The sequence below is a fragment of the Theobroma cacao genome, chromosome 6 (genome assembly GCF_000208745.1).
Source record: "Theobroma cacao cultivar B97-61/B2 chromosome 6, Criollo_cocoa_genome_V2, whole genome shotgun sequence".
Taxonomy (NCBI): Eukaryota; Viridiplantae; Streptophyta; class Magnoliopsida; order Malvales; family Malvaceae; genus Theobroma; species Theobroma cacao.
Genome location: NC_030855.1, coordinates 18,823,413 through 18,846,554, shown reverse-complemented (window position 1 = coordinate 18,846,554; position 23,142 = coordinate 18,823,413). Strand labels below are relative to the sequence as shown.

The following is a 23,142-nucleotide window of genomic DNA, read 5'->3' as shown; positions in this document are numbered from 1 at the left end:
AAATATATATATATATATATATATAAATAATAAAATAATAAAACAAAAAAAACCCACAAAGTAGAACAATAAAATTTATCAAAATTGTAAATTTCATTATTAATATATATAATAAAATAATAATAACAAATGAATAAAATTAAAAAAATAATAAAAAAAAAGTCAATTAAAAAAAATTATTAATTAAAATTTTTAAAAAATCGCTTAAAAGAACTCGCGGCACATACCGCTAGCCCTAATTAAAAGAGCTTGCGGCATGAATCGCGAGCTCCAATTGAAAGAGCTCGCCTCACATTCTGCGAGCTCCAAAGTAAAAGCCATCTTCTGTATAAAAAAAAAACTGCAACTTGCAACTTTTGCTGCCAATAAATTGTTCCAAAGTAAAAAAGCCAGTTTTCTTTATGTAAACAAAAAAAAAAATTGCAACTTGCAGCTTTTGCTGCCAACAAATCAAAGACAAAAAGAAAATTTTGACAAGTTAGTCAGCTTTTATTTGCTCCTATTATTGCAGCGTTTATTTACTTCTTTTTTTCACTTTTCTAAGATTACACATCAAAATAAAACAATAAAAGAAAATTTTTTTCAAAGTTCTCTTTTACACTTTTGCTTGTGCTGTGAACTTCAAACCAAACTTTAATCTAATATAAAAAGAAAAGAGAAAAACCGTGGCTTCTGTTGTGAGCAATTAAAAAGCTAAAGACAAAATAGCTTTCAAGAAGAGTACAAAAATAAAATAAGGTTAAAATATCAACGGTATTAAAGACAAAATCAAAGAAGAGAACGAAATCCATGCATTACTCTTCCTAGAAAACTATATAATAATAATAATTATTATTATTATTATTATTGACATCTTCTTCTTATAAAATCAAACTATTTATTCATCTACTTGAATATATATATAGAATTCTTTCAATAAAAAAATTCATCTCATGCATGAAAAATTTCTTATTTCATATTTTAACTTGAAAATATGAAAAAAAATTCATGCAGGGGGCAACAAGTAAGAGAAATTCAACTAAAATTCAACAGATTAAAAAAAATAAAAAAAATTAAAAGAAGAAGAAAAACTTACTTGCTTGAAAAGATTCGCAAAAGAATCGACTTTGCTCTTAAATTTGTTTTGCTTTACTTTGAATATGAATGAAGAAAATTGCTCATAGTAACTTATTATTTATAAGCCACATAGAATCAAGGTTTTTTTTTATGAAAAAGATTAACTTTTGTTTTAGTAGGTGTATCTTGAAAATCTTATTTAATATGGAAAAAAAATATTATTGCATAATCAATCAAATATTACAAAAGATATTGACATTACAAAAAAAAAAATTGGCATTACACCTTACACAAGGCAGTAACGTGTTACTACTTAAAACATTACTGGCTAAGGTGTTACTGTCTAAGGCGGTACTGCCCAAGGCATTATTACTCTAAGTGATATAGTACGATACATTATAGTACACAAAAAAACTTTTACATTTTAAATTAATTCATAAGAATTATTTTTAATAATGAATTCTTATGCAGGAGATAAAATATAGATACTTGATTTTGGTTAATACCTATTCTCTAAAGAATTATGTTACAACACAATATTATACAGAGAATAACTAGAACAAGTGAAGTGCTACTTCACGTAAAACGACTAGAACAAGTGAAGCGCTCCTTCACGTAGAACAATTAGAACAAGTGAAACACTACTTAACATAGAACAACTAGAATAAGTAGAGCACTACTCCATATGGAACAACTAATACAAGTAGAATAGCTATTTCGAATAAAATAACTACTTCACTTGGATGACAGTGAAAGCAACTCAAAATAAGTGGCAGGGTTCATGGGTTACTTTCATCTTGGAATGTTCCAAAAAGTTTGGCTTGTTGTCTCAGATATAGAGGTAGTTAAGAGGTCTTCCTCTTAACTTTTTCCTAAAGTACAAGTGTTTCACCCTCCTATCTTGTTCTCGTATACCTATTCATGTACAGCTTTTTCTCTTGTACCTATTCTCATTCAGCTTCTGCTTTTGTACCTTTTCATGTATACCTCTTTTCTAATACCTTTTTACTTGAGAATAAGCTTTATTACATCCAATTACAGTAACGGTTACTCACATTAATGTTCTTCATAATAATGTCATTAATTAGGCGCATTAAAACCTATTCTTGAATAACCGTCACTTTTAACACTATATATAGAGCCTCACAATTCATTTAAAGGGACTCTTCTCTACCCTTCCGAGCTAACACATTCTCAGCTTGAAAGCTTCTCTCTCTAAATTCTCTCTCTAATTCTCTTTTTATTGTCTTCCACCTGTCACAACACTCAATACTTCAGGAACTACTTCAATCTTCCTCTCTGTCGCCTCTAGCACATCCTTTTACTTGTTTGCAACGCTTCCTCTCCCTATCACAAAAACCCTTTTTATAGTAAATATGCATGAAGTGTGACTAACTCTTGGGCTAAGTGAAAAAAGTACTAATTACAACCACATTTGTCAACATAAACAAGTAACACAAGTCAAGTACTTTTCTTAACTGTCAGCCACTAAGCTGCACGGGAGAGAAACAAGGTAAGAAACTTATCTTCAAGGAAAAAAATCTAACAAGACTTCAAGGAAAAAGAGTAAATAAATCAACCAAAGCCTTAGAAATTTCATGAAAGGTGCAGCAAAAATGTTGTCTACAATCACGCGTTAGGGACCGCTCGAGGAAAAAAAAGGCATAGACTAGGTTGTTTTCTGATAGTTGACCCAGTCCCAGTGTTAAACTTTGATTAAACTCAATTGATAAGCATAAAATTGAAGAACAGAGGAGTTGAAAGCAGAAGTTTTGAATGAAGAAAATTGGAGAGTAAAATTCTCATCCTTCATCCTTTTTTTAAGTTTATTTATATGAGCAATCACAACAGATCCGAAATACTTGACGTTGGGAAAATAAAACTTGAGAAGAAAACAGTTATGCACAAGAATCCAAACATGGATTTCTGTGCACTACAACGGCCTTCAACAGCTAAGAGAAAAACATAAAGCAAAGAAATAAAACGTGGCTTTTCAGCCTAACATCCAGCAAAAATAAAACGACACTAACAAAGGCATTTAAGCCATCAAAACTAAAGTCCAAAATGATAGCATACTAAACGTTTCATTAAACTAAGAACCATAACGATACCGTTTAAGAACTTCCTTCTTCCTTTCAACAATTAGTTGACCTTGGCGCTTGACACTTCTTCATCTAAAATCACTGAATTCTCAACACACCTCCTTGATTTCAAATGAGCATACTCTCAGTTTATCTCTCAAGAATTTGAATTGATCAATATTCAAACCCTTAGTAAATATATATGCTAGTTGCTCTTTTGTAGGATAATATTGCACAGATACTTCACCGTTTCTGACAGCTTCTCTAATGGCATGAAACTTGATCTTTATGTGCTTAGTGCTACCATGATGAACTGGGTTTTTAGCCATTGAAATTGCAGATTTGTAGTCAATCCAGAGTGTTGTTAGTTCTTCACAACTAATCATCAAACCTTCAAAAATTTTCCTTAACCAGATAGCCTGGTTTGCAGCTGGGGCAGTTGCAATATACTCAGCATCTACAGAAGACTATGCCACTATACTTTGTTTCTTAGAATTCCAAGCAAATATTGCACTACCAAATGGGAAACAGCACCCAAAAGTGCTTTTTGAGTCCTTCAAACTTCTATCCCAATCACTGTCACAAAATTTCAAGCCAAAGTTTAGAGTCCCTTTGACATACCTTAAAACTCTTTTGGTAGCAAACATATGACTTTCAGATGGCTTGTTCATAAACCTTGAAAGTAAACTAGTAGCATACATGATATTTGGCCTTGTGGAAGATAAATATAATAAACTTTCTATCAGCCTTCTATAATGAGTTTCATCAGCTTTAGCTCCACCATTATCTATGCTCAGCTTAGTACCACACGCCAAAGGAGTTGCTACTGCTTTGCAGCTCTCCATCTTAAACCTTTTTAACAAATCAAAGGCATTTTTTTTATGCAGAAGTATAAAACCAGAACCTTGATTTATTTCCATTTTAAGAAAATATGACATCTTCCCTAAATCAATCATTTCAAATTCTGTTTGCATCATTACCTTGAAGTCATCGACAAACTTACCACTTGGTCTTGTGATAAGCATATCATCCACATAAAGAGATATAATAAGTTGAATGTCAGTATCTGTTCTCTTCACATACAAGGTATGTTCATTGCAGCTCCTTATGAACCCCAAGCTTTGTAGATAGGCATCCATTCTTTCATACCATGCATTTTAAGCTTGTTTAAGACCATAAAGAGCTTTTTTCAACTTACAAACTTTATTCCCCATACCTGGTTCAATATAGCCCTCAAGTTGCTTAACAAAAATGTCTTCTCCAATAGTACCATTTAGAAATGCTAACTTGATGTCCAGGTGCTAAATTGACCACCCTTCATTTACAGCAAGTGCAACTAGTAGCCTTATAGTATCATGTCTGGCTACTGGTGCAAAGGTTTCAAAGAAATCAACTCCATAAACTTGTGAAAAGCCTTTAACAACCAATCTGGCTTTATATTTGTTAACAGAACCATCTAGATTTAATTTGGTTCTAAAAATCCATTTGACACCTATGACATTGTGATCTTTTGGCCTATCCATAAGCACCCAAGTCTTGTTCTTCCATACCTTCTTGATTTCAGTATCCATTGCCCTTTTCCAATGCTCATTAGAAGCAGTTTCTACATAAGAACTAGGTTCTGAGATTGCTAAATGACATCTAGCATAAATATCTGACAAGCTTCTTGTTCCTCTCACTGGTATCTCATCCACATCATTTGAGTTCAACTTAAAATCCTCCATTGCCAATTGATTTTCTACTGAAACATAGTTATTTGACCCTTCAACTAACTTAGTTTCCCAGTTCCACAACTTGTCTTCATCAAACACTACATCTCTGCTGATGAATAACTTCATGCTTTTGACATCCAACAATCTGTATCCTTTTGAAGCTTCATTGTACCCAAGATGGATGGCTAACAGTGACTTACTGTCCAGCTTTGTCTTCTTTGCAACAGGAATCTTTCCAAAGCATACACAACCAAAAACCTTCATATGCTTTACTGATAATTTAAAGTCATACCAGGCTTTAAACGGTGTTTTACCTTTCAGGGCTCTAGTAACTGACATGTTAAGCAAGTAATTAGCAGTATTGACTACTTCAGCCTACAAAGACTTTGGTAGCTTTTTCTTAAACAGCAAGCACCTAGCCATCTCTATCAAGGTTCTGTTCTTCATTTCTACCACTCCATTCTGTTGTGAGCTGTATGGAACTATTAATTAATGTGTAATACCAACCTTGCTCAAATAGTCTTCAAACTCCTTAGTAATATAATTAGTGCCTTTTATCACTCCTAATCTTCTTCACAGTCAGACTTGCTTGATTCTCAACTAAGACTTTAAACTTAGTAAAGGCCCTCAAGGCATCAAACTTCATCTTCAAGAAATATACCTAGCAAAATCTTGAACAATCATCAATGAAAAGTATGTAGTACTTACTGCCATTTAGTGATGGAATCTTCATAGGCTCTCCAAGATCAGTATGTATTAACTGTAATATTTCTGTTGCCTTCCAGGTACTGGTTTTTGGAAAGGCCAATTTTCTCTACTTCCTATACATTCACACATTACAAATTTTTTTAACATTTGCCATTGAAAGTAACCCTTCTACTTGGTTGTCAAAGGCCATCAGCTTGAGTGAACCATAGTTTACATGGCCAAATCTCCTATGCCATATTTCAGTATCATTTAAAATACAACTGTAAGCAGTATGCTTGATATCCATCCAATTTAATGGAAAACATTTATTCTTCATTCCCACTGTGAAAAGTTCTACACCAGTTGAGTTCTTAACTGTGCAAACTTTGTCTTCAAAGGTTAACTCAAAGCCTTCATCCACCAATGGACCAACACTGAGTAAGTTTTGACTTACATCATGAGCAAAATAAACATTTGCCATTGATTTAGTCCCATTAGGTGTCTACACTCCCACTGTACCAATTCCAAAAATTAGCAACATATCACCATTTCTAATCTCCATTCGAGTTCTAAAACTCTCATTTAGACTGATGAAGTTTTATTTGCAAACAATTATATGGTTTGAATAGCTACTATCCAATAACCAAGTGGCATTCTTCTTTTTAATATCAACTTTCTTAACCATGAACAAGACTTCTTCATCTGCTTAAGGCTCTTCCACCACAACAGCTTTCTCTTCAGTATTTTTACCTTTACTTTTGTACATTTTCTCCACATGACCCTGTTGGTGACACCTCCTGCACTTGACATTTGGTCGAAACCAGCAAAACTTCTCTGTATGATTCATTTTTTTGCAATGAAAGCATGGTGGAAATGACTTTTTAGTTTCTCCATGTTTTCTCTCATCTAACTTCCTTCCTTTATCCTTCTTGTCAATTTCATTCTTCCTAGAATTACTACTTTCGGGTTTCACACTTTTTGATTTCACAACCAAGGCATTCTCAATAAGACCTTTTTGCCTAAAGGCTCTCCTTTGCTCTAAGCCTTCTAGTGCATTCACCAATTCCTTTAAGGTTATCTAATTAATGTCCCTGGAGTCCTCTAATGATGAGATTTTAGACTCATACTTCTCTAATAATCCTACCAGCATCTTGCTTATTAACCTTTCCTCATCCATCTCCTTCCCAAGTAGCCTAAGCTGATTCACTATCCCCATTATCTTCCCAAAAAATTCCCTAATAGTTTCATTATCATCCATTGACGGCATTTTAAACTGCCTAGAGAGATTCAAAGCCTGAATTTTTCTAGTTCTATCACTGCTTAAATGATATCATACTTCCTTTAGGTTATCTAGATGCATTATCTTAGAGAAAATCTCATCAAAAACTGCAGATTGTAGGTAGAATAAAGCCTTATATTTCTTTGCCTTGTCTTCTTCAAACTGCCTAATTTGAGCTAGAGTTGGGTTGGCATGCCTTTGAATAGCTTCTACTCCGGTTTCCACCACTTCCCAAAGAGAGAAAGCTTTGAGATAAGACTGCATCTTCATTGACTAGAAAACATAATTTTCTTCAGCAAAGACTGGAGGAGTAGTAGTGTTGAACCTTGAGGTAACCATGAATCAACACCTTAATACAAGGTTGGAAACAAAACAAGAGTGGGAAAGGAAAAGAAAAATAACCCCCTTAAAACCCTTGTAGCTCTGATACCATGTTAAACTTTGATTAAACTCAATTGATAAGCATAAAATTGAAGAATAGAGGAATGAGAGTAGAAGTTTTGAATGAAGAAAATTAGAGAGTAAAATTCTCATCCTTCATTCTTTTCTTAAAGTGTATTTATATGAGTAATAACAATCAATCCGAAATACTCGACATTGGGAAAATGAAACTTGAGAAGAAAACAGCTATGCAGAGGAATCTAGACATGAATTTCTATACACTACAACGGTCTCCAACAGCTAAGAGAAAAACATAAAGCAAAGAAATAAAACGTGGCTTTTCAACCTAACATTCAGCAAAAATAAAACGACACTAACAAGAGGCGTTTAAGCCATCAAAACTAAAGTTCAAAACGACAGCATACTAAACGTTTCATTAAACTAAGACCCATAACGATACTGTTTAAAAACTTCCTTCTTCCCTTCAACAATCAGTTGACCTTGGCGCCTCATACTTCTTCATCTGAAATCACTGAATTCTCAGCACCCAGGTCGTTTTGATTTGCATCGTCATCGAAGCTTTCCTCTTCCTTCAGCTTTATTCTTTTGGTACATTTTGATTCAGAAGCTTTTGCCAAACGAAAAGCCTTGAGAATCAATTTTTCTGTCACTCCCCCTCCATCTGAATCTGTCTAGTTCTGAACTCTGATCTAAGCATGGCAGATGCACTTGTTTCAGCAGTCTTGCAGCAGCTAACAGCTGTTGTTTATCAAGAAATTGAACAAGAGGTGACACTTGTTGTGGATGTCAGGAAAGAAGCTCAGAAGCTCAAGAGCACTCTCCAAACTATTCAAGCAGTGCTGATAGATGCTGAGAAAAGGCAAGTGAAGGAGGAAGCTGTCAAACTTTGGTTGGACAAGCTTAAAGGCACATCTTATGACATGGACGATTTGATAGATGAGTGGAACGCTTTTATTCTCACATCGCAAATTGCAAAGAAGAAGGTATGCTACTGTGTTCCCTCTCCATGCTTCTCTTTCAGTAAAATTGTTCTGCATCGGGATTTTGCTGTCAAGATAAAAGATCTAAATAAAAGACTCCAAGTGATTGGTAGAGAAAAAGATACGTTCAGTTTTGATTTGGTTAGGGGCAATGAAGAAGTCGAGCGACCAATCACTACCTCTTTTATTGATGTATCGGAGATTTGTGGTAGAGACCAAGATAAGCATACTATACTTAATAAGTTGCTGTCCGAGAATAGTCAAGAACAAAGAGGCCCCCATATCATCTCTGTGGTTGGAATGGGAGGTATTGGAAAAACAACTCTTGCCCAACTAGCCTACAATGATCAGAGGGTGAAAGCCTATTTTGATAAAAGAATATGGGTGTGTGTCTCAGATCCTTTTGATGAGATTAGAATTGCCAAAGCGATTCTTGAAGCTTTAACCGAGGTTGCTCCCAATGTTATTGAATTGGAGACTTTATTGCAGAAAATACATCACTTAATTGAGAGAAAGAAATTTCTTCTTGTTTTGGACGATGTGTGGACTGAAGATTGCACAAAGTGGGAATCATTGAAACACTCTCTAAAGTGTGGATCACCAGGAAGCAAAATTTTGATCACCACACGCAAGGAGAATGTTGCAAATATCATGGGTAGCACTACTCTGTTCCCGTTAGGCCAATTGTCTGAGGAGGAATGTTGGTTGTTGTTCAGTCAGGTCGCATTTTTTGGAAGGACTAGCGAGGAGTGCAAGTGTTTGGAGGGCATTGGTAGGAAGATAGCAAACAAATGCAAGGGTTTGCCGCTTGCTGCAAAGGTTCTTGGTGGACTCTTACGCTTCAAAAAATCCAAAGAACAGTGGCAGAGTGTGTTGGACAGTGAACTATGGGAACTTGAAGAAGCTGAAAAGGGTATTTTCCCTCCCTTACTATTGAGCTATTATGATTTATCGTCAACTTTGAAACAATGCTTTTCATATTGTGCCATCTTTTTAAAAGATTCTGTGATAGAGAAAGATAAGTTGATCAAATTGTGGATGGCGCAAGGTTTCTTTAAGGGAACGAAAAATAAACAGGTGGAGACCATCGGCCAGGAATGCTTTGATGACTTGGCTATGCGCTCCTTCTTTCAGGATTTTCAAAAAAATGAAAATAACAGTCGCATACTGAAATGCAAAATGCATGATATAGTGCATGATTTTGCAAGATTTTTGACAAAAAATGAGTGTTCTATGCTGGAAGTGAAAGCTGTAAATGATCCCAAGATAGAGTCTTGCACTGAAAAAGGTCGTCATCTGGTTGTGGTGCTTGAGAAGGGGTGTTCATTTCTTTTCTACATTTATAATTTTCAAAAATTGCGTAGCCTCTTAATCAAGTCATATAATAAAAATAGTTCAATTGGTGGAGCTTTGCCTAGGTTGTTTGATGAATTGATATGTTTAAGGAGTTTGGATTTGAGTTGGTGTTTGATTAAAGAAATACCAAAAGAGATTGGAAAATTAATATGCTTGAGGTACCTAAAGCTTAGTAATAACCATCATTTGCGAGAATTGCCTGAAACTTTGTGTGATTTATATAATCTACAAACGCTAGACCTCACAAGGTGTAGAAGTCTAAGAACACTGCCTTCTGGAATTGGAAAGCTTCTGAATTTGAGGCACCTTGATAATTGGGAGACTTTTAGATTGAGAGTCATGCCTAAAGGATTGGAAAGATTAACGTGCCTTCGGACGTTAAAGGAGTTAGTTGTGGGCGACGGCTGCAATGACTCTGGAACATTTACCATTGGAGATTTGGCGAACTTGAGTTGCCTTCAAGGGGATCTAAACATAAGAGGATTAGGAAATGCAACAGATTTGACTGAGGCTAGGAAAGCAAAACTTCGTAATAAGAATGACCTCATTGGTTTAACACTAAATTTTGATTTCAGTACTGGCAGAATTGGTGGTGAAGACATTATTCTTGAAGCCTTACAACCACCTCCTTACATAGAAAGATTAGAGATACGGTGCTTCAATGGGCCCCTCCTGTTCCCTAGTTGGCTGCAGTCATCAACATTGGCCCAGCTGAGGCGTATTACACTTAGTAATTGCAGAAACTGGGAGTATTTGCCTCCCTTGGGAAAACTGCCCTCCTTAGAATCACTTGAAATGTTAAACATGAAAAGAGTGAAGACAGTGGGAGTTGAATTTTTGGGAGTAACAAGAGAAGAGGGGCAAGCATCCTCTCCTACATCCTCTCTTGCGTCTTCTTTATCTATGATTGCCTTCCCCAATTTGACCTCTCTTCGTTTCACAAATATGGGAGAGTGGAAAGACTGGATTAGTTGTGAAATCGCATCTACAAGAGGAGCAGAAGTAGATATTGCCGTCATGCCACGTCTTCATTCCTTAGACATTCAGAGATGCCCGATGTTAAAGACTTTGCCAGACCACCTTCTTCGATTGACAAGCCTAAAGGAGCTGAGCATTGCTTGGTGTCCTATTCTTTCAGAATATTGCAGAAAGGAGTGGCCTAGCATCTCTCACATTCACGACATCAGAGTTGACGGTGTTTATGTGCAAAGAAATGGCCATTGAACTTCTTTTCTGGGTTCAGGATACATTGCATGTTTCAACTATTGAACGGGTATGGTTCTTTTATTATTACTTTTACTTTTTCTCCAATATATGTGACTTTCTAGTATATATGATATTAGATAGCTAGGTTTATGTCAGATACAATCACATTTCAGTTGTCGTTGAAATATTATACAAGTGTTTGAAAATATCCTGATTGTTTAGCATAGCTATTCTTTCAAGTAAGGAGGCGTGGATATTTTGTTTGAAGGTGCCTTCAGAGGTGACTGACACTCTTCTTTTAGAAAGTAACATTTTTCTGAGCTAGAAACCAATTTTTTCGCCAGAAATTATTTTCATGTAATTGAGAGAAAGACTTGTTCGAAAAACTATGCTATGTCAGTCATTCACTAGTTGACCATCAGGAAAATGTAGGCTGGTTGATCAGTTTTGAGACTTATAACATTTAGTTTTTAAGCCATATTTACTGACTTGTCGCAATAGGTGCAAGATTACAAGGATGTAACTATCTCATGTCTTTGACTGAAGTGAACTCAAATGGAATATGATTCCCAGAAGGGAAGAATCTATTTTGGTTTTTGCATCTTTATTCCCGATAGTTTGCCATGTGAAGATGACTGACGCTTGATTCTATTCCTAGAAGCTGGCAAATTTTATCCTAATGATCTGTCTGTTATTTGCTTGTTAAGGGATTGCATTACAGAATAGTTTTACTATGCTTTAAGAATTGTAGGGGTCCTAAGCATATGACTCGAGAATGACTTGAGATATTTTTGTTTCTTTTTAGCCCTGTTTCGTTCATGTAGTTAAAAAGTGAAGGAAATTTTAAATGGTAAAACTGTGGAGTAAATTTAGAAAAAGCATTCCTTCTTGCTTTCTCTTAATAATAAATAGTGAGGAAAATGGGGAAAAGTCTTTGAATCTCCTTTGCTTCCTGCCTCTCTCCATGGAAACTCTTTTCTGTGCCTCTTTCACCATGATGCTTCCATGTTTATTTATTATTCCTCCGGTAATTTGAAGTTTTACTAGGCTAAGTTTATGCTTGGATGCCGCTGAGAGATATTTGATGCTACAGGAAGAAGATACTGAAACTGTGATGCCAAAGCATTCAACCTGTTGATTCTCCTTGGATTAATTCCACTTTTATGGACTGTAACTTTTAAGTTTGTTCCAGTACAGAAATCTCAGAGTTTTTTTTTTTTCTCTTCTTCTTCTTCTTCTTCTTTACCTTGGGTTGTTTTTACATAGTTGCTCTTTGGTTGTTGGGAAAGACCAAGAAAATCAGATTTTGTTAGTTGCTAAAATTAATATAATAATGTTTTACACTCATTCTTAACGGGGAAAACGTATGGGATTGAGGTGGACAAGTACCAAGATTGGCAGAAAAACGTGCATCTCAACCTTGTCTATTTGATCCTATTTTTTATGTCATCGGAATATGAAAGGAGATTATGTTTTCATGATATTGCTTTAGTTAACTTTTGATGAAGTAAAATCTTGTTTTAATGAATGATATTAGGTAAATAACCTGATTTCATTTATGATTCTTAAATTTTTTTTATTTTAGTTTAGGAAGTTTTCCTTTGAATATGTAATTGCTACATTCTCCTTGCATTAATTAAAATGAAGTGTTACTTGGAATTTTTGGAAGAGACTTTCCAGTGAAGAGACTCACTGCCATGCAATTTGGGCTGCTGCATGGATGCTCTTGAGCAATTTTTACACGTATGTTGCCATGTTAGCACATATGTGGCAACCCTGTCAGCATTCGGAAGATTCTCACAGCACCAGTACAGCTAGACAGCAAGTAGGCACAGCTCTGATGGTGGTGCTGCTGACTATGCTACAAAGGCCTGACACTAACACCATAAAAAGCTTTAATTCAGGATCTAATATTCTACATACACATCCGAACCGCTTTCGGACAAGAGTGTTTCGAAAGACTGGATTGTGAACTCGGGGTAACAATGGGTTAGCCTTAACTAAACTCACTTTGCATCGATTAGTACTCCAACTATCATCTTGGCAACTAACCCTAGTCAATACCCTAAAACTTTGGATGCTAATCCTAATAAAGGATCCAAAGCACTTGGAGCAAACTTCCTTGCAAAAAGATAGCAAACCGAAGATGGCTGGTTATTATAAAGGCATAACTGACCTTCTAAAATTTTATTAAACAAACCTTCTGTTATGTCGGCCTTCCCAAATGTGGCTGGGTGTGCCCCACCCCTTGACCAGTCTGTCCATGTGAGAGTTCTGTTCGCCAAGAGATGAGGGAATTGGATGCTCAGCATGGTGGGGAAGTAATGCTCATCCACATAACAAGCTGGCCGGCAAAACTCCTTAAACTTGGGATAATATGTGGTGTCCTCAATTATATTAATCGCAAGCCTCCTGTTAACTTCAAACCATTGAGACCCTTTCCGCCACTGGCTGAGTGTGACCTCCGGTTCCATGCGTGGATTGTATCGACCTCTGCCATAAGGTCCAGCTTCATCGAATGAACCCATAAAGCTGTGTCTTGATCTTGATATGTAGCGATAAATTATGCTGAAATTGTGCAGAGGAATGCATGACTCAGACAAGAGAATAAACCATTCATTGGAGATATCGAGCAATGCATTAGCAATGAGTCTCCTCTCAGCCTCGCACATACTCATCTTTCCCCACTCCACCATCTGCAAAGAATCAAAATATATATATATATATATATATGATTAAAACAAGCATCTTCAAAGAACAACTTGCCTACAGAATTTCCTTACTCCCTTTAATTTGTTAGTGTTTGAAAATGCATTGGAAAGCAGATCAAGTTGATGCAGATGCAAGTTTTAAAAATAAAATAACAGAAAAATATTACAATTTCAAACACAAAGAGGAAACTATCATACTAGAATGTTGGCAGTGGTCAAAAAAAGGCAACTGAACTGATAGTACAAAGCACAAAAAAAGGATATTTAAATGACAGGTCCACCCATTGAGTAAAGCATAGGCTGGAAACATATTATATATGACAAGTGCATTTCTCATGAAGGGTATTTTTCATGCTTTGACATCCTACTTGAATCGCACAGGCTTCTACTTCCCCCTTGATTCCTCGAAGAGTCCCAACCTAAATTTTTGTTTGTCATTCAACCTCAGCCATGTCATAATCAGCGATATCTTTGCTAAAAAATCGAAACTGATACTCTCAATCTTTAACCTCGTAATGCAACTACTACTAACTGATCAAAAAAATGAGTATTTTAACTTCTGTCATCTCCCTCAGCTTCACTATAATATAACAATTAGCAAGTCGTATCTTGATTGCCAAGTATGCAAGTCAAACCGCTCTACTTGAACCAAGCAATGACTGTACAAATAGCATAGAACTAATCATGAAAATCTAGGGAAAACAAAATTATTAGAAAAAGAAATCTTAGTACTACAACATGATAACAAATAACAAAGAAATCATCCTTAGTCATCCGCAAAAAGTACCCATTTAGATTCCAGTACCAAGAGTTATACTCACCAAAAGTGGTTTAGAAGCTTCATTCACCCTGAAGATGAAGAAATAGGTGCCCACCCTGTATCTATGGCCAGAAGTTAAGAGGCAACCTAGTGAAGGTTCTAAAAGGAATTGCACAGGGTTCTATTCTGTGATACCAATATTCTATCAGGATAATGGAGGACAAGTACAATCCAAAGCCCCAACTATGTGAAATGATCTAAAAAATGCTACAACTCTTTCCAGGTAACACGTCATAGAAAAAGGTTAACAAGGGGATTCCTCTAATATTAATGGAAAGTTCATTGATTTAATGAAATTTCCAAAATAGAAACTAAAGAACACGTCAAGAATCCAGCAGCTTCTAAGCATATAGAGTCAGAGAGAAAGTTTACCTCAATGCCACATCAAACTTATATTTAAGAAAATGTCTACTACATCATGGTACTTCGAACAGCTTTCTTTTGTAGTAATTACTTTTAAGCAGTCAAAATAATTAAAACTTAGGATATAAGAAAGTAAGATATTTCCAGAAATAGACTAGGAACTTGGTAAATGACAGGGGTTATAAATTCGAGCTACTTATGTTAGCCATGACTGTATATATTTTGTATAGTTGTGGGACAAAGTAGACAAAAGTTTACTGTTTGAATAGAACCAAAAGAAATTGATCAACTATCAGTCAAGATGAAAAACCGATCACCATCCGTCCCCAAAAAGTTAATCTGCTTCCTTTAAGTTAGTGATTTGCATACATGTCAGAGAAGTATGTTTTATAATCAACATCATGTCACATAATATGGAAATAACAGAACAAGCTTTAAGTGCAGCTAGCTCCACTAAGTACACTGCAAAACGCAGTAAAGGCAAACAGGAAAGAGATGGCAGGGCAAAGGAACAATTACTTTTTTTAAGCTTTCAATTGGAGAACAAACTCTGTTTTTCTTGCCACTATCAGTAAACTACATGACTCCATATTATATAGACTCCTTTAGAACTGCGTAAAACTAACTCATACGTAACATGATTTTTTGATAAACTAAAAAAATAGAAACATAGACATCATATCGGAGCATGAGCCAAGTAAGCATCACTTATACAAATGTCAACAAATATGAGCTCAAGAAATTTATGTTGGAAAAGTCTCCTATATGTAACCAAAAAAAGAAAAAAAAATCATCCCACAACATATGTGCAAAAATGAAGGGTTCGTTAATACCTGACTTGGGATTTGTCTCCTGTAAAAAGCGGATGATGGTGGATAGCCAGCAACATAAGATGGCAGTGCATGGACATATATGGAGAACCGCCCTTCGTGCCCCTTGAAGAATCTGTCCCAAAGAGGAGCCAGTGGCAATGGCCCCTTGGTCAAGAACATGAAGGCAATCTTGGGGACTCTCTTAAAAGGATATTCCTTGATTTGAGGAACAAATGAAGCTCTCCAGAATAGTTCTGTGTCATTCATAGTATGCAACAAGTTTGATGGGGGCCTAATCCAACTTTCTATGCTATTAGCCTCTTGAAACAAAGGCTGACTGGTAGATGGTGCTACACTAGCTATATGCTGGACTACAAAAAATCGTACAGAATACATACTCATGATGGATAATCCAATGCCCAGGGCCAAAAACGACAAACAAAATAAAAGGAGTCTCAAAGGCAAGGCCCTCGAAAGGTTCGTTCTGATAGCAGAAGCAGGGTCCTTACCTTCCTCCACCGCCACCACCCTTGACTGCATCATAACTTCAACCCTATTAAATGAAAGAAAACAACTCGCTGAATTTGTATTTCCTCTAAAAGCAACCTTTTAGGATCAAAGCCTTTCCCGCAGATGACAAGGCCAAAACTTTAAAAGGCTTCTCATATAGCAAAGAGAATGGGAAGGTTTAATCGAATAAGATCATCGTCACTAATACAAAGATGCAAGTGAATCGCTTTTTGCCAACTGAGTACTTGTAAAACAAGAAGGAAAACAAGTATGGGAAGAGCGGCAGAAAACTTCGAAGGAATCAAATGACCTTTCTTCCGGTGATCTCGGAGAAAATAAACACTACATGTTAAAATGATGGTGCGGAGATTTAGAAATAGAAAAGAAAGGAAAGAATTGTTGTTACCACATGTTTGGGGTGTTTTCTTTCTTTCGTTTTTTTTTTTTTTATGAGTTATATATACATGGTTGAATTTAATAGGAGAAACGTTTTAAATAACAAGATGGATCAGTTCACAGTTTGCCTTGTACTATTGAATTCCGCCAGCTTTTACTGAATGTTAGCAATTACTACAGAGAGAGAAAGAGAGGTTGATGGGGTTTTTGTTTTTTCTTTTAACAAGTTGAAAGTTGAGACAGTTAAGAGTAAACAGCAAAAGACCAAAAGAGAGAGAGAGAAATAATAATTGGGGATGGGGAAACCTCGGAATTGATGACAAGTAGAATTTTTGTCTGTTGCTTTGACTTTAGAACTGAGATTGTCTATGGTTTGTAGCTTAGGCTGCCATGTCCGCTCGAGACTTTGGTACTTTCTTTAGCAAAAGGGGATTGTGCTTAGAAGATGGATTAGAAACTCCTGGTTAGTCTCAAGCTCTGGCCCCTATTGTTTTGCTCAATCTCAACTGATTTTTCTGACTACAATTTCATGAATGGAATTTGGTTTAAGATTGATTTTTACCAAGAGATAAATGTTGCCATTTTTTTCCGAAAAAAAAAATTGAAAAGGTACCACTCTATAGGGGATGAAGAAGAGCAGCGTTCATAAAGTATGCAAATGTCAAATTAACTCTCATCGGACCAACACAACAGACTTGCAATACGACATGAAGACTTGTCAATGATGAGAGTGAGACTGATTGATTAACAAGAAAGTAAATTTTGATCTTTTGAAAGCTAGGAATGATTCGGATTCGAGAGATTTCCAGAGAATAAATGCATGACAGCCGAGAAACATGGGGAATATAGACTATAGACTGCACGCTGCTGCACTAAGGCCTAACTTTTACGAAGGGCCCGAGTTAAGAGAGACCCGGTATGTGCAGACAACTTGGGCTGCTCTTTTGTATTCTGGGTTGCTTTACTTTATCCAAAGGAACCAGAAGAGGGAATGTCCACTACAGAGAGTTAGACCCAACCCAGCATAAACCAGAAGATGGAGAAAGAATGACCTTCTTTTGGGTTCTACCAAGTCCTTTTCTTACTACTCAAGTGCCAGCATGCTTGCATTCAAATCCATCATCTATGCTTATATCCCATCATCCCTCTAATATTAAATATTGATTGAGGATTATCATCCCTGATGATCAAAAAGGAAATATCTGAAATTGAAGACTTTCTACAGTGACCTTAATGGTGCTGCCTGCTAGAAAGCACATAACCACCCATACACTGATCTTCTAAACCCTTTCGGAGACAATACCAATTTGACTGACTAGTACGCTTTAGAAGCCCAACTAAATCCATTAACAGTTAGAACCAATTTAACCATCACAATTTTTCAACTTTAACATTCCAAATCAGTTACTGAGATTCACAAATCCTCATATTGACCCTGTCCATGCTCAGTAGCAAAAAACTCATTAACACGTTAAATAAAAGAACATAAAGGAAGGGAAATCAAGGCTTTAGGAGATATTTGAAATCAACAAATACTAGTATTCAGCTTCCTTAACCAAAAAAGGGCTCCAAATTAAGTCAGAACAATATAATGCTACTGAAGCTATAAAAATTTCAATATAATGTTCCCACTAAACTCCCAAACATCCTACAATGCAGGACTCCAACAAGTCCAACCTCACTTTTCTGAAGAGTTGGGTCCACGCTTCTTCCCAAAGCCAACAACTGCATACAGCAAACCAACACACAGTCCATCATGTTGATCAATATATGCAAAAATAAAGGATGAACAAAAACAGTACACCTTCTTCTAACATGCAATGCTCAAAAGAAGTTAAGAAGATAAACAAATAAATAAATAACCATGTAGGGTACGTTGCATATAGACCTGACAATTCCTAGACAAAATAGCAAAGTCAAGGCACCGAATCTGCCCTACCCATGATAAGTTTTTATTCTCAAGCATAGGTTGGGTAAATAACAAATAATGTAGGCTAAATAGCACTTAATCTTACCAAAGGAAAAGGAATTAAGTTGAATGGACGACAAGAACTAGACTAATCATTGACCCAAGAAAACAGTACAATCAACAGAATCATATCATTAACATGGTTTACTGCAAGCTTAGCTACAATGGAAAAGCTGAGGTATTCATCGAACTGGACTTTCTGAGCACTGAAGGATAGCCAATGAAGACAATGGATCCACAAATTCAAACTGATACATCAGCAGCGACATTACATTTGGTTTTAAAATATTATATATTAACACCTAAATAATGAAAAAAAAAAGTTCAAAACCAATTGACAACACGATTCCATCCTTCTCATGACCACATAGTATAACAGAATAGAAATAATCCAAAAATAAGAAAAGGGAAATGCAATCATTGATTAACTATTTTCCTTTTCCTTCAATTCGATATTGTTTTCAAAGAGCAAAATTAAAACAGTAAAAGGTAAACAAGAAAAAGTGATAGCTAACCAGCGGTGACGAAACGGCGATTGTACTGCATCCGCTTATGGGCGCGACCTCTAGGCTTCTTCTTCTTGTCTTGTTTGGCCACCTTTGGGGTCTGCCCTCTCACCTTCCCGGCACGTGCCAATGATCCGTGAACCTTACCTGCACGCCAATCACCGTTACATACCAAACAAAGTTAAAATCAAAAGAAATAAAAAAAAATTGGTGCGAAAATCATATCTGAAGTTTAGGACTTACCCATCTGCGAATGTCGTTGCTTCTCTGGTCACAGGCGGTGAGTGAGGATGGAGAGTTGGAGACCTTTGGGAGGAATTTAGGTTTAGGGTTTTGATCTGGAATCCGGTATTTATAAAGGAACAAAATTGAACCCGATTTCTTGACCCGTCTTAAAATAAGGGTGCCCGTGATACAAATTGGGCTGGGCATTTTCTAATCATAGAATCGCCTTAAACTAAACCCAATGCGGTCCAATCCGTATTTTCTTTTTCCTTTAACTTTGGATTATTTAGTTCAAGTGTTTAAAATGTAAAGTTACCTGAAAGGTTTTTTTTTTTACACCAGAAGTTTAAGCAGGGCCCAACTATCTTATAAAAATTTTATTAATAATTAAAAATAAAAATATATAATAAGGAGGGAGATTTAAACTGTACCTTCAAAATTACATGAGTAAGAAGAGAAAGAATTCCTAGTACATGAATTATTATTTTTGCAATTATTTCTAGTGTATAAGATAAGTAATTTACATGTGTACATGGTTCTAAAGTAAATTCATAGAAAATAAAAGTGAAGAGTACTACTCTTTTACATTTATTTAAATTTAACATAAGACAAATTAAACTTATCTAATCTGAAGAAGCCACGCAACTCTATTTAAGGCTAAGTGAATACTTGTAAGTTCTGATGAGAATATCCATGGTTCGACAAATAATTTGCGCCTTGGTTACCCTCTCGATGAATATGGGAGATTCTATAAGAAAATTTATGTAAACATTTTCTAATAAAAGCAAGAAGATATCGAATGTCATGTGACCCTGTACTATCTAACTTGATCATTTGCACCACTCTCAATGCATCCATTTCAATCCAAATATTATATATATCATACTATTAGCATAAACTAAGGCCTCTCTATAGAGCTAATAATTCTGCTTTCAATGAATTATTAGGACCTAGATTTTTAAAAAAGCCAAAGAGAAGTGCACCTTTATGGTTTTTAAGAACCCCTTTCCGACAACATTTTGAAAGTTGTCTTTGGAGTTACCATCAATATTTAACTTAAATTCATCAGTCAATGGTTTATGCCAAACAATAATTCTGGGAGGTAATGGTTGTTCATTCGCAAAATTTATTCCCCATAGATGAGCGATCTGAACATCCCTTTTTCATTGTCATTTTACCAAAAATTAGGCCCGAAATAGTTTCCATAAGAGTTTCCTAACGTGCCACACAATTCTATTAGCATACATGCCCATGCCTTTGTGCTTTGCATCATTTCGCTCCATCCACAAGAACCAACATATGAACAAAGGGAACAGAATGCGTATATGACCTTGCTTGACATTGTCACTGGAATAGGCCCATGCTGAGACAATCTGCATAATATTCTAAGGAGCAACAACATAGATTTGAAAGAAATTTGTAAAAAAAATCCAAACTTGTTTAGCCACTAGGTTATCCCACAACACATGCATAAGTTATTCTTAACATAAACATTTAGAGGCTAATTGAATACCTTTGGTTTTAATACACAACTCCATTGGAATCCAATTATGCATCAACCATCGTAAAAAGAAAGAAATATTAAAATGAATGCTTTTGTGCCATATAAACTTACTCAATGAGTGGCCAAGTTGTTGGTGTTAATTATGTTCCAAGCACTTTTTGTAGAAAAAGCCCCGTTTGGAGTAGGTACACAATAAGCAATGTCATCACTAGTATTGTCAATAGCAATTTGTAGCATATCATCTATCAAAATTTCTAGTAACACCATTTTTAATTTTTCCTCATCCCATTCATCATAGTTTTAAAAATAACAGACTTTCACCATTGTATTAACATAAGAGGGAAAGGAAGTTACCAATGGCTGGTTGCTCATCTAACAATCATGCCAAAAGTAAAGATCTCCCCTACCAATACGCCATCTTATGTATTCTTTCGCCACCTATTTTTGAGTAAGCATCTGTTTCCATACTTGGGAGTCATGCAGTTTCGGTTGCACATGTATAGGAATTCGGCCAAAGCAATATTTAATCTTCAAAAACTTTGTCCACAAGTTGTCACAAGTTTTAAACTGCCACCACAATTTAATTGTAAATACATTGAATACATCCATCAAACTTCTTATATCAAGCCCACCTTCAAAACAAGGAAAAGTGACTTTCGGCCAAGGTGCCCAATGAATTCTTCGACATTATGTGGAATCACCCCATACGAATTTATTAAATAATTGCTCAATTTTTTTCAATGACACAAACCAGTGGCTTAAGCACTTAAAGGAGATAAATTGATAGGGAAGTGAGGACACTTCGAAACAAAGTGATACAACCCCTTTGTGATAAGATCTTATTTTCCCAACTCGATATCCAATCCCTTATTTTATTAATAAGATCATCAAACAACAAAATTTTATTTGGATCTTTATGAAGAGGAGCTCCCAAGTATGCAACAGGAAGACATTTTTGCACAAAACCAATGACTTGAGCAATAATTTGCTTTCTCCTATTGGTAACATGATTGTGAGTTATAAAAATACTCTTTTTTATGATAATTCTCTACCTAGAAACTTGCTCATATTCTTACAAAAAATTAAGAATCTTCTGCAATGTCGATTTGCAACCATTTGTAAATATCATCACGTTATTAGCAAATGCTAAATGACTTATGGACATCGAGCAACCAAAAGAGTAATGAAGAAATGAGTACTGAGCATATAACACATTCAAGCCTCTAGTTGAATATTTCATTGTCAAAATAAAAAGAAGTGGAGAAATAGAGTCATCTGGTAGTAACTTTTTTTTGATTTAAAATAACTCACAGACATATCATTCACCAATATGAAAAACCAGCAGATAGAGATGCATCTCTGAATCATATTAATCCATTGGTCATTAAACCCAAACTACCCTAACATAAGAAAAAGAAATTCCCAATTTAGATGGTCATAAGCTTTCATCGTGTCAAGTTTTAAAGCAACATTACCTCTTTGAGCTTTGCAGTCAATTTTCCCCATTAACTCTTGTGCTAATAAAATATTATCACTGATTAGTCGGCCACCAACAAATCCAATTTGGTTCTCAAAAATAATGAACAAAAGGATTACTACAAGACGATTAGCCAAGAGCTTAGTAACTATCTTATTAAAAATAATACATAAACTTATGGGACGATAGTCGCTTCATTAGGAAGCATTAGCTTTTTTAGGTAAAAACACAATCGTTGTGGAAGTCACCCCCCTTGGGAGAGCAGCACCCATGAAAAAATCAACTACTGCTTGTAATAAATCATGTTCAATAAGGTGCCAACAATGTTGATGGAAATAGGAGGAAAAACCATCAAGCCCAGCGACATTATTCTTGTCAATAGCAAACACAACATCCTTGAACTCTTGCATTAATTGTTGGGAATGCACATAAGATCTCATTGTCAGTGTCAGGTAATGAACAAGGAATTAAGGAGGAATTAAATCTGAAAGTCTGTTTATGGGATTGCAAACAAATAAAGTTGTTTGAAATTCCAGTTAATTTTAGCTTATTTATTGAAGGTAAGTTTAAAAATGAATTCTAATATTATTTTAAAATTTGTTTAACAAGACAATATATATATATATTTATCTATATCTATGTGTATATATAAAAAAATTATATATCTACTTATTTTTTATATATTTATTTACATCTAAATTATATCTATTATGTGATTTGAGGGTGTGAAACTTTTGTGAATATTGTTACAAGTAGTTTTTTTGTTAATTACAACAGAATTCTTATTTGATTATACTAAAGCAACCTTTTACAAAAGTGATAAATTCTAAAAATTAGTGCGTAAACTTGGGTCAACAATTTCAAGTTGATAATTAATTATTAAAACTCATAATAAATTGAATCTTTATTTTACTAGAGTAATTTATCTTATTTCTCTTTTTTTTTTCCAAAAAAGAGAAATATACCTTGTTTCTTTGTAAAATTGAATAGGAAATAAGGAAAAACCCGTTTTTACCACATCTTTTCTAAGCGTGCAAACTGCCATATATATATTTATTCTCAACAGCTCTCATTTCAGTTTTCCCTCCGT

At 35.3% G+C, this 23,142-nt stretch overlaps 3 protein-coding genes across 4 annotated transcripts; 1 reads left to right on the top strand and 2 right to left on the bottom strand.

Annotated features, from left to right (window-relative positions):
* Positions 7,520–12,259, top strand: LOC18596076 (putative disease resistance protein RGA3). Its single transcript, XM_007024330.2, has 2 exons — positions 7,520–10,826; positions 11,853–12,259. The coding sequence occupies exon 1, from the start codon at positions 7,913–7,915 to the stop codon at positions 10,775–10,777; it is 2,865 nt and encodes a 954-aa protein (XP_007024392.2). The 5' UTR covers positions 7,520–7,912; the 3' UTR covers positions 10,778–10,826; positions 11,853–12,259.
* Positions 12,363–17,730, bottom strand: LOC18596075. 2 transcript variants are annotated; one of them, XM_018123895.1, is made up of 3 exons: positions 15,487–17,730; positions 12,960–13,455; positions 12,363–12,636 (listed from the first exon to the last, which is right to left on the bottom strand). In XM_018123895.1, exons 1-3 carry the CDS (start codon positions 16,006–16,008, stop codon positions 12,557–12,559), a joined length of 1,098 nt encoding a protein of 365 aa, XP_017979384.1. In that variant the 5' UTR covers positions 16,009–17,730; the 3' UTR covers positions 12,363–12,556. The 2 variants fall into 2 exon arrangements, with proteins under 2 accessions (XP_017979384.1, XP_007024391.2); XM_007024329.2 differs by lacking the exon at positions 12,363–12,636 and having other exon boundaries at positions 12,638–13,455.
* LOC18596074 (40S ribosomal protein S30) lies at positions 17,821–19,202 on the bottom strand. Its single transcript, XM_007024328.2, has 3 exons — positions 19,090–19,202; positions 18,856–18,993; positions 17,821–18,096 (listed from the first exon to the last, which is right to left on the bottom strand). Exons 1-3 carry the CDS (start codon positions 19,091–19,093, stop codon positions 18,050–18,052), a joined length of 189 nt encoding a protein of 62 aa, XP_007024390.1. The 5' UTR covers positions 19,094–19,202; the 3' UTR covers positions 17,821–18,049.